General features: G+C 41.4%; 1 protein-coding gene across 1 annotated transcript in view; it reads left to right on the top strand.

The window, feature by feature from the left end:
• Nucleotides 1–63: 63 nt before the first annotated feature.
• LOC132384578 (glycylpeptide N-tetradecanoyltransferase 1-like) overlaps nucleotides 64–16,092 on the top strand; it is a 90,941-nt gene continuing 74,912 nt past the window's right edge. Inside the window, exon 1 of the mRNA XM_059955779.1 lies at nucleotides 64–208. Coding sequence (XP_059811762.1) covers nucleotides 111–208 — 98 coding nt within the window. The 5' untranslated portion in view covers nucleotides 64–110. The remainder of the gene's footprint in view (nucleotides 209–16,092) is intronic.

The following is a 16,092-nucleotide window of genomic DNA, read 5'->3' as shown; positions in this document are numbered from 1 at the left end:
GGCTGCGTAACTTCTAACCAATCCGCGTACTGATTACTCTGCAGTAAGGAGAAAGTGGTTTCAACCAATAGAGACCGACTTTGTTGCGTGATTCGCTTTCCTCCTGAATCATGGCAGACGATGATGAGACAGCAACAAAAGAAGCTGAAGAGCACGATGTATGCGGCAGCGATTGTGAGAATGAAGAGGACGATGCACATAGCAAAGAGTATGTTACATCCCCACTAACTGCTTGGAACTGAGGTAGACGCCAGTTTAATCGCAACCGGCGAAACGGCGTTCGCACGCCTCACATTTTAACACGGCAGCGCGGGTCCCACCTCCGGACACCGGCAATTGGATAATTCGTCCGATTGGCACCTCTTGTGGGCGGAAACTCGTAGTACGTTCAGTGCCTGTTGGCTGGTTGTCACGTCTATCATGGCGTTAAGCTTCCGCTATTGAGGGTTCCAAGGAAAGGCGTGGGTTTTAGGGTGTAGTTCTTTAATATCTAACCTAACGAGAATAAGTCAGTGGTAGGGTTTCACTAATTTAGACATTTTAATTGAAATTGACTTCAACAGAGTTTCATTTAAAAGTAAAATTACATATTTGTGTTCTGATCAATCATTTAGAAGGGAAGAAAAACGTGCGTTTTCCGCAGCCCCAGAATGTACCACAAAGTCCTTCAGAGTTAATTAAGTACTTCCAAACTGTGGGCCTGAGTGTAACGGTTATCGAGTTTTGAATTGCGGATGTCATCCTTTTAATATCTTTTAATGATTTTGTTTGAGAAATTAAGTGACTCAGATGCTGAGGAAATTTGTCATGTCTTTTAGGTAGAGGTGTCTTTCTATATGTAGATCGTTAGAGGGCTGCTTATTGCAAAAGAGAACCAAGGCATGGATAAGGAAAATCAAAGGAGTATTTTAGCAAGAAGCATGTAAAAATTAAAACGTCTAAAACAATGTGACGAAGATTAACAAAACTTAATGTGGTTCCTTCAGAGTTTAGACTGACACGAAAGAAAAAAATATTGAAAATTGAGAAATTGGCAGGAAAGTTAAAAGTTCAAAGTAAATTTATTGTCAAAGTACATATTATGTCACCTTGTGGGCATTCATTGTAAATACAAAGAAACAATAGAATCAATGAAAGACTGCAGACACCGAAAGATGGACAGCCAGCCAATTTGCACAAGACAATGAATTGTACAAATACAGAAAGAACAATGATAATAAATAAATGAGACATAAAGTGCTTGAAAGTGAGTCCATAGGTTGAAGTGAGTGAAGGAGCCTGATGGCTGAGGGGTAATAACTTCCTGTACCTGGTGGTGTGGCGTACAACTATTTTGTCTGCCTTCGCTCAATGAGTTGCATGAAATAGTGAAGAAATACAGTCTGAAGTGAACAAGGAGCTCAGAGAAATTAACAATAACAAAAAAGTAGTGAAGAAATTAAATTGAACCAGAAAACTTAAAAGAAAATCCCCAAGGCCTAAATGACCTGCATCCTAGACCTTTTTTTTTGGGGGGGGGGTAGAGAGAGAGGTTGCAGTGGGAGATGGTTATAATCTCCCAAGTTTCCATGCATTGTATAGATTTGTCAATGTTGTCAATGCTACATGCAGCCCACTATCTAAGAAAAGATAAATTAATGCATTCTAGATCAATAGGAGAAATTATAGAATCCATTGTTGGAAAAAAGTAGTAACATTAGGATTGGTTAGAGTTAGTGTATTTTTGAAGAACGATAATGTTGAACTGGTCTGTTGGAACTAGCAATGTGGTATATATGGATTTTCATAAGGCCTTTATTAAGTCATTAAATTTAACCACATACTATTATGTTTATTTTTGTCAGATGTACTGTAATACAGTGTCAAGGTTGTACAAAGGAAAAACAATAACATGGGAATGGAGGTTGTGCATTGGTGTAATTGAGGAATGGCTAATTTAAAAAAAAGTGAGATTAGGGTAAGTTTTGAGTTGTGACACAGTGATGGTGCTCAGATCCAAGTTGTTCCTATTCTATATCAATAATTTGGTTAAGGTGATCTTGTATCCTGATTATTAAAAAAGCACTATGTGGCCTATGAGGAGGATGCAAAGTGGCTTTATAGAGAGATGAAACTGAAGTGAATCAGCAAGGATATGGCAGATAGAATATATGTAGAAAAATGCAACGTCATTAACTTTATAGAGACAAAAAAAAAACAAAGGTGGATTATTTTTTTTAAATGATGTACGATTGAAAGTTGTTGTCTGCAGGATCTTTGGACAGTAGTTGAAAATTAACTTGTAAGAACAGCATGCAAGTTAGGAAATTGAACTTAATTGCAATAAGGCTTGAGTACAAAAGTTAAGATCTCTTTCAGAAATTACTAAGGGGCCTAGTAGACTGCATCTGGAATATAGCACACAGGACTAGTCCCCCTACCTGAGGAAGGATATATTTGCAAAAGGGAGAGTGACTTAAAAAGTTCTTCAGATTGGCTGCTGTAATGGTAAGAGTGTTGGATGAGGGAAATTAAGCAGGCTGAGCTGTTAATAGTGTTGTAAGTAATTTGTACAAAATTCTTTAAGGAGCTTGAAATAATAGATTTGGAGCTGAGGTTTTGCCTACTAGGTGTCTAGAACCATCAGTCGCATATCAAGATAAAGAGTTGGACATTCAGGACTGAGAAGAAACTTCACTCAAAAGGTAGTGAATCTTTGGAGTTTTTTGTCCATGCAGAAAATACAAGTCCAAGATTGATAGAATGTGATCTGGAAGTGCACCTTCATGTAGTAGTAGTAGTAGTGCTGAACTCTTGATGGAAGAAGTGGTGGGTCTGGGAAATTGGTAGATACCAGGGAATGAATGGAAATGAATCCAGAAGTAAAGGTATTGAGGTAGGTATAATTACAGTCTTTAAATGGCAGTTAGACAGGTACTTGGCTAGGAAAGGAGAGCTATGTGACTAATTTCTAAAATGTGAGCACTTGGGGGAAACCCAGATGGTGATAGATAACATGCAGATTTCACAGACAGCATCAGCAGTGAGGAATGAATGCAGGTTATGAGAGTACTGAAACAGCAGCTTAGCTAGTTGCATCATTGTGCTGCCCTCTTTATTGAACTTGCCCTATTAGCTGCTGATATTGGGTGTTGTTGGGTTTTCTGTGTAATCTACCGAAGAAATTTTTAACAAACAACATTCTGAAAGTGGGTAAGTAATGGAGGGTGACAGGTGTTGGTTATTTTTTCCTTAAAGACTTGCCCAGTGCTTGCCCCAAGACTTCAGTAGAGAGCAGCTGTGTGTGTATTTGTATACACTACAAAAAAAATTATCATCTATTTGAACAGAATAAACCAGCAGTGCGATTTAAACATGTTCCATGTAAAGCCCAAATTTGGAATAGAGCATGTGATCTGCTTAATATAGGGCAGAAGTTCCTCATGAGGACAGGGTGGTTTGCAGTTTTGGAATACTGGTGTGTGGAATGTATTTGTTTAAAACCTTAATGGTAAAAATCAGTGGTAATATACTGTCATGCATATAATTAACTTAGGAAGATCAAGTTGCACTTAATAATCTTAAATTGCACTTAAGTGATTGTTATGTAGACAAGCATATTTTTGCAAGCCATATGCAAATAATGGAAATCTAAAACAAAATTAAGAGAAGTTGAGAAGTTGCTGGGCATGCTCAGCAGATCAGGTGTTGTCTGGAGAGGGAGCACAATTTTAGACAAATATCTTTCAATAGAACTGCGAAATATGAGAGACAAAACAAGTTTTGAAAGCCAAGAAAGAGGAGAGAACAAAAGGCCATTAAAGGTGCAGGAGAAGTAAATAGTTAACTGGTGGAAAAAGCTTGGAGAATGTTCCATCCAAAACAGTGTCAATGCTGAAGCATTTTCAGCCATGTTTATCCAGAGTGAAGGTGCATCCTGAAATCCCCATTGTCACTAAAACCAGCCAATTCAATTCACTCAAACATTGCATATAACAAAGACTGAAGGATCATACTTCAAAGTTACGGTGTTGAAGGTATGAATCTTCACAAACTGATACAGTAAAGCAACAGCTTCTGCAACCATATGACAGTGTGGAAAATTACTGGTGACAAAAAACAAGCCACATCCAATTTACCCAGTTCTTTCATGCCTTATTTCAGTCATCCTTGGCATGGAAATGATGTCATTGCCAATGCCACCACATGGCACTTGCTCACTGATACTTTGCTAGGTTTCACCAGGATCACTTGTACAAATTCAACATAGATTAATGAAAGGGAAATGGAAATCAAATTTTTTTTTAAAAACTTCTGGCGCTCTTTGAGGGTGTAATGTGGAATTTATAAGGGAGAAGAGGTAGATTTGAATTTAGTAAAGCCCTACATGGGGATTAAAGGTATGCATTGAAAATTCATTAAAAAGTGGAAACAGCATAAATAAATTGGTGCTTTAAAGAGTGACAGGTGACTAGTGCAGTAGGAGGGAGCATCTGATTTGATTGAAGGAACCAAATGTGTGTTTTTTAAATTGTTGACTACTGGCACAGAACAGGGTAGTATTGAGGAAGCTGCAAAGGAGCTTCAAAGCAATTTAGATCAGATGACTAGGCAAGTGCATGGCAGATGCAGTATAACAGGGAAAGAAGTGAATTTATCTACTTTGTTATGGTAAACAGAAAGGCAAAACATTATTTACATTTTGATTTTATTGGGAAATGTTTATATACAAAGAAACTTGGGTGTCCTTGTACATCATTCACTGAAAGCAGACATGCAGGTGCATCAAGTGGTTGGGAAGCAAAATGGTCCTTGGGCCTTCATTGCAAGATGTTGAGTACTGGAGGAAAAATGCCTTGCTGCAATTATACAGGGTCCTGCTGAGACTACACCTGCAATATAGTGTAAATTTTAGTCTCTTTGCCAAAGGGGCAATGCAGCAAAACTTCACTATCTGATTCCTGGGATGGCAGGACAATGATGGATTGGGTCAACCAGGCCTATATTAAGAACAAGAAGGATTTTGTAGAAATGTACAGAGTTTTGACAGGGCTAGAGACTGGATGCAAAGGACACGTTCCTCCAGCTGAAAGGGGTGTCTTAGGTCATAAACTCAGAATATGAGGTAAGACATTCAGGACTATGATGAGGAAAAATTTCTTCAGTCTTGTGTATCTGTGAAGTTCTCTACCACAGGTGCAGGTGGGAACCCAGTTATTCGATATATTTAAGGACTAGGTAGGTAGAATTTTAGAAGCGAGACATCAAGGGATACAGAGATGGAGCACAAGCATTATTGTATTGAATGATGATGCAAGCTTGAAGAATCATATAGCCTACTCCAATTTTATATTTTTGTGACCTCATTGCAGCCTTATTCTAAACATGGACAAATGAGCTGAAGATTGGAAGCAAAGTGAGAGTTAACTGCCCTTGACACTAAGTCAGTGTTTGACTGAATGTACCATTGTGAAAATGGTGTGAATTAAGATGACTCATACCTTTCAAAAAGGAGGATAGTTGTGCATATTGATGATTAGTTGACTCACCCCAAAGCACCACCACTGGAGTTCCCCAGAATAGAGTCCTAGACTATTTACAGCTCTTTGATGAACTTTTCATCAACTTGTTTGCCTATGATTGCACAATATTCAATTCGAATTGCAGAAAATCTGAATTATTCACGCCCAAGTGAAGCAAGACCTAGAGGATTTTGAAACACAGGCTGACCTGATATTCACAAATAATTTTCACAAGTCAATCACCAAAATCGACCTCCCCTCCATTGACACTGTCTACACTTCCTGCTGCTTAGGAAAGTAAGCAACATAATCAAGGATGCATCCCACCTTGATCATTCTCTCTCCTCCCGTTTCTGTTGGGCAGAAAATACAAAAGCTTGAAGTCATACCACTAGGCTCAAGGACAACTTATTTCCTGCTGTTATAAGACTCTTGAATGGACCTCTTAAATAATAAAGATGAACTCTTGATCTCTCAGTCTATATTGCCATAACCCTTGCACTTTGTCTACTTGCACTGGACTTTCTCTGTAACTGTAAACTATTCTGCATTGTGTTGTTTGGGTGGTATGAAAACAAGAAGCTTTTCACTGTATCTCAGTACATGTGACAACAATAAACCAATTACCATCGCAAGTCCCAGTCTATGAACATAGTATAGCACAGTTCAGGCCCTTTGGTCCATGATGATATGCTGACCTTTTTTCCTACTCTTAAGATCAATCTTACTCTTCCCTCCCACATAGTCCATTTTTCTATCAACCATGTGCCTATCTGAGTGTCTTAGCTGTCCCTAATGTATCTGCCTCTTCCACCATCCCTGGTAGTATGTTCTACACACCCACCACTCTCTGTGGGGGGGGGGGGGAGACACAAAAAACCTACCTCTGATGTCCCCCTTGTAGTTTCCTGCAATTAGCTTAAAGTTATGCCCCCTGATATTAGCAGTTTCCATCTTGGAAATCATCTCTCTCTCTTCACTTTATCAATGCCTCTTATACACTGCTATTAAATCACCTCTCATCCTCCTTTACTCCAAAGAGGAAAGTCTGAGCTTGCTTAACCTATCTTCATAGGACATGTTCTCTAATCCAGGCAACGTCATGGTAAATCTCCTTTGCGCTCTCTCTAAAGCTTCCACGTCCTTCCTATAATGAGGCAACCAGAACTGAACATAATACTCCACATGTGGTGTAGCCAGGGTTTTATAGAGTTGCAACATTACTTTACAGCTCTTGAACGCTATCCCCCAACTACTGAATGCCTGCACACCATCCGCTGCCTTAACCAGTCTATCAACTTGAGCAACAAGTTTCAAGGATGAATGGATGTGGACCCCAAGGTCCCTCTGTTCCCCCATTCTGCTAAGAATCCTGCCATTCACCCTGTTTTCTGCCTTCTCGGACCAGCTCTGCATCCTATCAATGCCCTGGTGTAACCTATGATAAGCTACCTTTGTGTCATATGCAAACTTACTAACCCATCCTTCCACTTGCTCATCCAACATTTATAAAATTCACAAAAAACAGGTCCCAGAACAGATCCAACAGAACAGCACTAGTCACTGACCTTTGGGCAGAAAATGGTCCAATTATTACCACCATCTGCCTTCTGTGGGCCAGCCATTTCTGAATCCACACAGCCAAGTTCTTAGCCCCCATGTGTTCTGACATTATGAATGAGCCTCTCATGGGGAACCTAGTCAAAACACCTTGCTAAAATTAATATATATCACATCCTCTGCTTTACATTAATAAATTAGTCTTGTCACTTCAAAGAAGTTTATCAGACTCGTGAGGCATGGCTTACCCCTTACAAAGCCATGTTGGCTATTTCTAATCAGACCATGCTTCACCCAATGTTCATAAATTCTGTCTCTTAAGAATTCTCTCCAATAGTTTGCTCACCACTGGTGTATGACTCAATGGTCTTTAATTCCCAGGATATTTATCCCCATTACCTTTCTTGAACAAAGGAATAACATTTACCACTCTCCAATTTTTTTTAGTACTACTATGGTCAGTGAGGATACAAAGATCATCGCCGAAGGCGCAGTAGTCTGTTCCCTCATTTTTTTTGTAGTAACCTGGAATATATCATGTTCCAGCATATCAGCGGTCCTCACATTCATCAAATCCCTCTCACTGGTGAATACTGAAGCAAAGTATTCATTAAAGACCTTGCATATCTCCTCCAAGTCTAGGCAGTTTTTCTCTTTTATCCCTGATTGGTCCTACTCTAGTCGTCCTCCTGTTCTTCACATATGTGTAGGATGCCTTGGGGTTTTCCTTAATCTGACTCACCATGTCCTTCTACCCTTCCTAAATCCATTCTTCAACTTTTTCTGGACTACCTTGTATCTATCAAGAGCCCTGTCTGATCTTTGCTTCCTTCTTCCTCCTGACTAAATATTCCACTTCTCTTGTCAACCATGATTCCTTTCCCTGTCTCAATAGAACAAACACAGAACCCTATGGAAGTGCTCCCTAAACAACCTCCATATTTCCATTGTGCATTTCCCTGAGTACATCCATTCCCAAGTTACATACTCAAGTTCCTGCCTGATAACATCATAATTAGCCCTCCCCCAACAAATATTTTGGCATAGTATTTGCTCACATCTCTGCCCAAGACTATGATAAAGGTCAGAGATTTGTGGTCACTGTTTCCGAGTTCTGTCACGACCAGGTTCGTTGCCTAGTACCAAATCCAGTATGACCTCTGCTCTAGTCAGCCTTTGTACATATTGGGCCAGGAATCCTTCCTGGACACAGCTAACAAATTCCACCCCATCTAAACCTTTTCAACTAAGGAGGTGCCAAACGATATTAGGGAAGTTGAAGTCATCCATGACACCAGCACTGTTTATTGTGCACCTTTTTCAAAATCAGCCTTCCGATCTGTTCCTCGGTGCCCCTGTTATGGGGGTGAATTGGGGGGAGAAGGTCTATAGAATTCTCCTGATACAGTGATTGCTGTCTTGCTGTTTCTGACTTCCCCATCACTGACTCAGTAGACAATCCCTCCATGACAGTCTTCCTTTCTGCAACTATGATACTATCCATGGCGAGCAATGCTACTCCCCCACCTCTTTTACATCCTTCCCTGTCCCCTTTGAAACAGCTAAACCCTTGAACATCCAACAGCCATTCCTGCCTTTGACAGCCAAGTCTCTGTAGTGGCCACAATGTTGTAGTTCCATTTTCTCAGTCCATCACTCTTGTTCCTCATATATTTTGCATTAAAATTGACATGTCAACCCATCCAACTGACTGCAGTATTGCCCTATCCACTGCTTCCTCACACTCTAAATGCTATCTAGCTTTACAGCAATTGCTCTATCCTGTGTCCAGTCACTGGTTCCCATCCCACTGCCAATCTAGTTTAAACCCTCCCCAACAGCTCCTTCATGTCCAGGTGTAACTTGAACCATTTCTACAGGTCATACCTTCCCCTGAAGAGATCCCAATGATCCACGTCTGAAACTCTTCAGCCACACATTCAACTGCTATATCAACCTATTCTTGCCCTCACTGATGCATAGCACAAGTAGCAATCCAGAAATTGCTATCTTTGAAGTCCTGCTTTTCAATTTCCTTCCTAGCTCCTTATATTCTCTCTTCAGGACCTCATCCCTCTTCCTACCTATAGTATGTAGTTGGCCTTCTGGTTGTTCACCCTCCCTCTTAAATACGCTGTGGGCCTGATCTGAGATGTCCCAGACCCCGGCAACTTGGAGGCAACATGCCATCCAAGAGTCTCTATCACATCCACAAAATCTCCTGTCTGTTTCAACTATTGAATCACCTGTCACCACTGCTCTCTTCTTCTCCCCACCTCCGTTTCCCTTCTGAGCCACAGAGCCAGAGTCAGTGCCAGAGACCTGGTGGCTTTCCTCCGAGAGATTCTTGCCACTTACCTTTAGCATTTAGTGACATTATCATCAGCATCCTTGGGACCACAAATGACAAGGAGCATAAGAAGTTAGGGGACAAGTCGGCCATTTGTCATTCATCACTGCTCTGCTATTCACTAAGATCATAGCTGATGATTTAGCTCAGCACCACCTTCTTGATTCTATTGGCATCCAAGTATCATAATCTCTACATTGGATCTCTCTACTCCAGTAAATGAATCTCTACAGATCTCTTGGGTGGAGAATTCCAAAGATTCAGTATTCCCCAGATGAAGAAATGTGTTTTCAACTCATACCTAAATAAATTACTCCTTATTTTTGTGAATGTAATTCCCAGCCAGAAAAATCGATTGTGTTGCTTCAATTCTGTCAAAAAACGTATGGATATGTATGCTTTCAAATTTTGAGAGTAGCTGAACCAGGCAAATAAATGTGGCTTTAAGCAGTTGAGAGGCTTGATTATCCAGCAGACATTTGGCTGCCTGACTCCCCAAAGTGACTTGCAACTTACAATTCACATAATGCAGGAGAGTAATGAAATGTTCTCCAGTATCCCTCACATTAGTGAGCTGTTTGGGTCCTGGCCACTTGAGTCATACTCATTAAAACTTTCTTAGCTTGGCTTTTGACCACCTGTCCCAGCATCTATTATGTAATTCTCTTTAAAGGTTTGACAGCTAATGCTCCGAAAAAATGCATCAAAATGTTTTGCCATATTAAAGGCTCTATTTTATGTAAGTAGCTGTTGTTGCAGTGTATGTTAAATATTTTGACTAGGAGTTTGTGACTTGTGTTGAACATTAGCCAAGGTACTTCATGGACTACCTACAGAAAAATGATTGTGAGTACAACTTCCTTGATCTAAGGGCACTCGTCATGAATAGTGCAAGGCCTTATAACTTTGTTCTAATCCACAGTTTGAGATCTTGGAACAGAGCATGAAGTAAATTGGATGTTGTAACAAGTGAATAATAATGAGCCTTTAAAGAACGTTGGGGAATTCAGCTGATTGATTTTAGAAAGCCAATAGTGGGAATTTGTTGGCTCGATGATGTAATTATGCATTCTCCAAAAGAATTAAAATTCTTACAGGTTTTGGCTGTCACAAACTGTGCTAATTTGTATTCCTTTCTACTGGTGGATACACAACCAGCTGATTTATTTAACGTATATCTTCCTGTGAGTGAGTTTCATTTTCCATCTTTTCCAAAATTACCAGTATTTCGTCGTTTGAAATTTTTCAGCTTTTGGCAGCTCAAAGAAACATTTCTTCTACCTCTTGCAATGCCCCAGGCTGCTCAAATGAATGTTGCTTGATCTGCCTTTTGTCTATGTGATATAACTGATCCTGAGCAGAATGTTGACTGGAGTGGCACTTGTTATAAAAGCAAAAATACTGTTCAGTGTAGTTATGTACTGTCTGGAGACAGAGGGAACCAAGCTAATTCTTGTATAATTAATTAGCCTGTCAGCACTTGTGCCTGATCTTTTATGAATGCACAAGGAAGGTGGGCACCACCTGCACATTAAGGAAAAAATGCTGAAGACAAGTGAGTCGAAAATCTGCTACTTTTACTCATTGGTAAAGTGGCTTTGATTGCCAAATTAGTCAGTGGAGGTTTATGAACAGGAACTAATGAAGAAACTGCCGTGCAAGGACTCAGTATATTGACTGATTACAACATTGATAACATTTTAGTGAAATGCCTTTTCTAGCAGAATTCCTGATGAAGCTATCTAATATTTTGCGTCTGATGGCTGCTCTCAGATGGATCCCACTTCTTTGATAAAGCTAAGTAGTGCCTTAGAAGAAAGGGAAGCAAGGGGAATTCCTTACCTCAGAATTTTCACACCTAATCACGCTGATGTCAATGCTGGACCTATTAAATTTGGGTTTTTATCAAAAGATTAAAATTGGAGGATTAGGGCATCTAGTGAGTTGATGTAGTAGTCAATAGGTCGTGATTTGAAAATAAAATGGAGACACTTAATATTAAAGCATTACTTAAAAGCAGCTAATTTGGATAAGCGAGCAGGTTGAAGAGTGAATGAGGCTTAGTTCAAGTTGTGACTTCGGTAACGGTGTTATGAATGATCTTAAGTTTATGCAATATAAAATGAGACAGGCCAACCTGAAGTGGTTGGAAATGCAGTGGCTTCTGGTTAATTGGGGCATATCAGAACCAGCACATTTTGGCCCAATTAAAGCAGCTGCCCCAGTTGGCCAAAGTTTCATGGAAATACAGTACTGTGCAAAAGTCTCCGGCACATATAAAAAGATTCTGTAAAGTGAAGATGCTTTAAAAAATGAATTCTGAAGTTTCTAAATATCAAAAAAATTACTACAGAGCAATAAGCAGTTTTTTTTAAAAAATCTTTGGTGTGACCACCCTTTGCCTTTAAAACTGCATCAATTCTCTGAGGATTGAGGGACAACTGCACAAGTGTGCGGATGTCAGCAAGTTGGACCGGTGGGAAGAGTTTAAAAACTTTACAGAGTGGGCGATGGAGTAGAGGTAGACAGAGAAGAAGGGCTTTGGCTCAACAGGTCGAGGCCAGGTTTCTATTCTTTACATGTTAGGAACAGAAACAGGAAATATGTCTGTGAGGCCGATGTTCTGTACTGGGTGGAAGAAGTCGGAAGTCTGGGATGGCCTTCCGGATGGCCACATCTGCACCAGGTACATCGAGCTGCAGCTCCTTAGGGACTGCGTTAGGGAACTGGAGCTGCAACTCAGTGACCTTCATCTGGTCAGGGAGAGTGAGGAGGTGGTAGAGAGGAGCTATAGGCAAGTTGTCACTCTGGGGTCTCAAGGGACAGATAAGTGGGTAATAGTCAGGAGAGGAAAAGGCAAGGGTCATATACTAGAGAGTACCCCTGTGGCTGTCCCCCTTAATAATGTACTCTTGTTTGAGTACTGTTGGGGGGGGGGGGGGGGAGGGAGGGGGTAAGCACCATTGGCAGCGCCTCAGGCAGGGAGTCTGCCCCTGTGGCTCAGAAGCATATAGAAAGGAAGAGGATGGCAGCAATGATAGGGGACTCTATAGATAGGGGGTCAGACAGACAATTCTGTGGACACAGGAAAGAAACTCAGATGGTAGTTTGCCTCCCAGGTGCCAGGGTCTGGAATGTTTCTGATCGTGTCCATGATATCCTGAAGTGGGAAGGAGGTTGTGGTACACATTGGTACCAACGACATAGGTAAGAAAAGGGAGGAGGTCTTGAAAGCAGACTACAATGAGTTGGGAAGGGAGTTGAGAAGCAGGACCTCAAAGGTAGTAATCTTGGGATTACTGCCTGTGCCATGTGACAGTGAATACAGGAATAGAGTGAGGTGGAGATAAATGCGTGGCTGAGGGATTGAAGTGGGGGGCAGGGATTCAGATTTCTGGATCATTGAGACCTCTTTTAGGGCAGGCGTGATCTGTACAAAAAGGATGGGTTCCACTTGAATCCAAGGGGGACCAATATCATGGCAAGGAGGTTTGCTAAGGCTATCAGAGAGAGTTTAAACTAGAATTGCTGGGGGGTGGGAACCAAACTGAAGAGACGGAGGAAGGAGCGGTTGGCTCACAAATAGAGAAAGCTTGTAGACAGTGCGAGAGGGAGGACAGGCAGGTGATGGAGAAGGGATGTGCTCAGACCGAAGGTTTGAGATGTGTCTATTTTAATGCAAGAAGCATCATGAACAAAGGAGGTGAGCTTAGACCATGGATCAGTACTTGGAGCTATGATATGGTAGCCATTACAGAGACTTGGATGGCTCAGAGACAGGGTTGGTTACTTAACAGTGTCAGGTTTTAGATGTTTCAGAAAGGACAGGGAGGGGGCAAAAGAAGTGGGGGCTTGGCACTGTTGATCAGAGATAGTGTCACGGCTGCAGAAAAGGAGGAAGTCATGGAGGGATTGTCTACGGAGTCTCTGTGGGTGGAAGTTAGAAACAGGAATGGGTCAATAACTCTACTGGGTGTTTCTTATAGACTGCCCAGTAGTAACAGGGACATCAAGGAACAGATAGGGAGACAGATTCTGGAAAGGTGTAATAATAACAGGGTTGTTGTGGTGGGAGATTTTAGTTTCCCAAATATTGATTGTCATCTCCCTAGAGTGAGGGGTTTAGATGGGGTGGAGTTTGTTAGGTGTGTTCAGGAAGGTTTCCTGACACAATATGTAGATAAGCCTACAAGAGGAGAGGCTGTACTTGATTTGGTATTGGGAAATGAACCTGGTCAGGTGTCAGGTCTCTCAGTGGGAGAGCATTTTGGCGATAATGATAGTAATTCTATCTCCTTTAGCTATGCATTGGAGAGGGATAGGAACAGACAAGTTAGGAAGGTGTTTAATTGGAGTAAGGGGAAATATGAAGCCATCAGGCAAGGACTTGGAAGCATAAATTGGGAACAGATGTTCTTAGGGAAACGTACAGCTGAAATGTGGCAAATGTTAGAAACATAGAAAACTTACAGCACAACACAGGCCCTTCAGCCTACACAGTTGTGCCAAACATGCCCCTACCTTAGAAATTACTAGGCTTACCTATAGCCCTCTGTTTTACTAAGCTCCATGTACCTATCTAAAAGTCTCTTAAAAGGCCTTATTGTATCCGCCTCCACCACCATTGCTGGCAGCCCATTCCACACACTCACCACTCTCTGAGTTAAAAAACTTACCCCTGACATCTCCTCTGTACCTAATCCTCAGCACCTTAAACCTGCGTCCTCTTGTGGCAACCATTTCAGCCCTGGGAAAATGCCTCTGACTATCCACACGATCAACGCCTCTCATCATCTTCTATCAGGTCACCTCTCATCCTCCGTCACTCCAAGGAGAAAAGGCCAAGTTCACTCAACCTATTCTCATAAGGCATGCTCCCCAATCCAGGCAACATCCTTATAAATCTCCTCTGCACCCTTTCTATGACTTCCACATCCTTCCTGTACTAAGGTGACCAGAACTGAACACAGTACTCCAAGTGGGGTCTGACCAGGGTCCTATACAGCTGCAACATTACCTCTCAGCTCCTAAATTCAATTCCGCGATTGATGAAGGTCAATGTACCATATGCCTTCTTAACCACAGAGTCAACCTGACACTGTGTTGAGTGTGTAACTTTGTATTTGGCTTAAATTTTTCTTAGCAAGATTCACCCTGAACCACCACCCCCCCCCCCCACCTTTTCCGGTTGGATGGTGGCGCAGTGAGATTAGCGCCGGTCGTGAGAACGGAGGTTCCCGAGTTCGATCCAGTGACAGACCGCTCCTGAGCGCACTCTCCATCCGTGCCGGGTTGATGTCAAGCTCACAACACAACCTCGTAAAAAAAAACCTGCCACCTCCAGTTTAAATTCCCACGCGGAATATTGTGGAGGATCAAATACCCAAACCCAGCAGAGCCCCCGCTTGTCCCATTTAACCTGTCTCTGCGGTGGACTTTAGGACCAGGGGAATTTAGTGCGATGGTCCTTAGGACCCGGCGGAGCTTGGGATCCGCCGCCTGCAGTGTTTCTGTTCCATTGACGGGAAGCGATCGCGATTGGAAAATAAAGTGGAAATAATAAAGCGTATGGAAAGAGGTGAAACGTCATCGGTCATTGGAAAAGCGTTAGACTACAGTCGGTCAACAATCAGAACAATTTTAAAGAATGAAGTGAGAATAATGGAGCATGTGAAAGGCCCTGCCCCGATGAAAGCTACAATTATTACTAAACAACGCGGTGGTTTAATTATTGGAATACATAATTGTGTTTCATATGCATAGAAAGGTAAAATATGTACTAAGACAAACATTTGACTAACTGATACTAAATAATACCGGGTGTACTTGTTCCGACTTACATACAAATCTGACTTAAAGATGGACTCAGGAATGGAACTCATTCGTAACCCGGGGACTGCCTGTAGTGAAATTGTTTCATTTTCACTTCAGGCCATTTCTGACATCTCCGATGCTGAATAGCATCAGTTGTGTGTGTTTGTATACAAAAAGCAGTGGTTTCTGTCACTGATAATTAGCGAGAGATAAGCATTAAGACAATTCAGGAGTGACAAAAGTCACTACTTTTTGTACACAAATTCAGTATTTAAAATACGTTCACTCTAAACGAGGTATTGTGTCTAACGGCCACACAAGTGCATGCGACTGACACAGCTGGAAACAATTTGGTCACATTCTCCTATACCAATTATGTGGCATAGTGTTCCAAATAAACAAAGGGAATCCCGGGTATGTTTGCAATTTAGTTTTGTTCGAGTTGTCCCAAATTAACAGCTGCCCCGATTAACCAATGGCCCAAATTAGCTGGAATCCACTGTATTCAAATCTAGAGATACAAGTAAGGATTTCACCAACTGACATCCTTTTGTGACCTTGGGACACTAGTGTGTCAAAACCAATTAAGTAGTTTTGAAATTTCACAGCTGTGGGGAAATGTGTAAGCCATTTTATATATCAAACTTTCCAAAATGGTGATGTTATAACAACCAGATAATTTACTTTGCCTGTCTGACTATCCAGTCACCATTAGTATCAGGCTGAGTTTAAAGCTGTATTATTGTTAGGCAGCTTGGTCAAAACCACGCATCTGTGTATTTCCATCTTGGTATCCCAAAGTTACCATTATCTGGAGGATTTGCTAGAGATGTGTTGGCTGTTTTGCGAACTCCTACAATACAGCAC

This window comes from Hypanus sabinus, chromosome X1 (assembly GCF_030144855.1).
Source record: "Hypanus sabinus isolate sHypSab1 chromosome X1, sHypSab1.hap1, whole genome shotgun sequence".
Lineage (NCBI taxonomy): Eukaryota > Metazoa > Chordata > Chondrichthyes > Myliobatiformes > Dasyatidae > Hypanus > Hypanus sabinus.
This window is presented reverse-complemented; position numbering and strand designations above follow the sequence as displayed.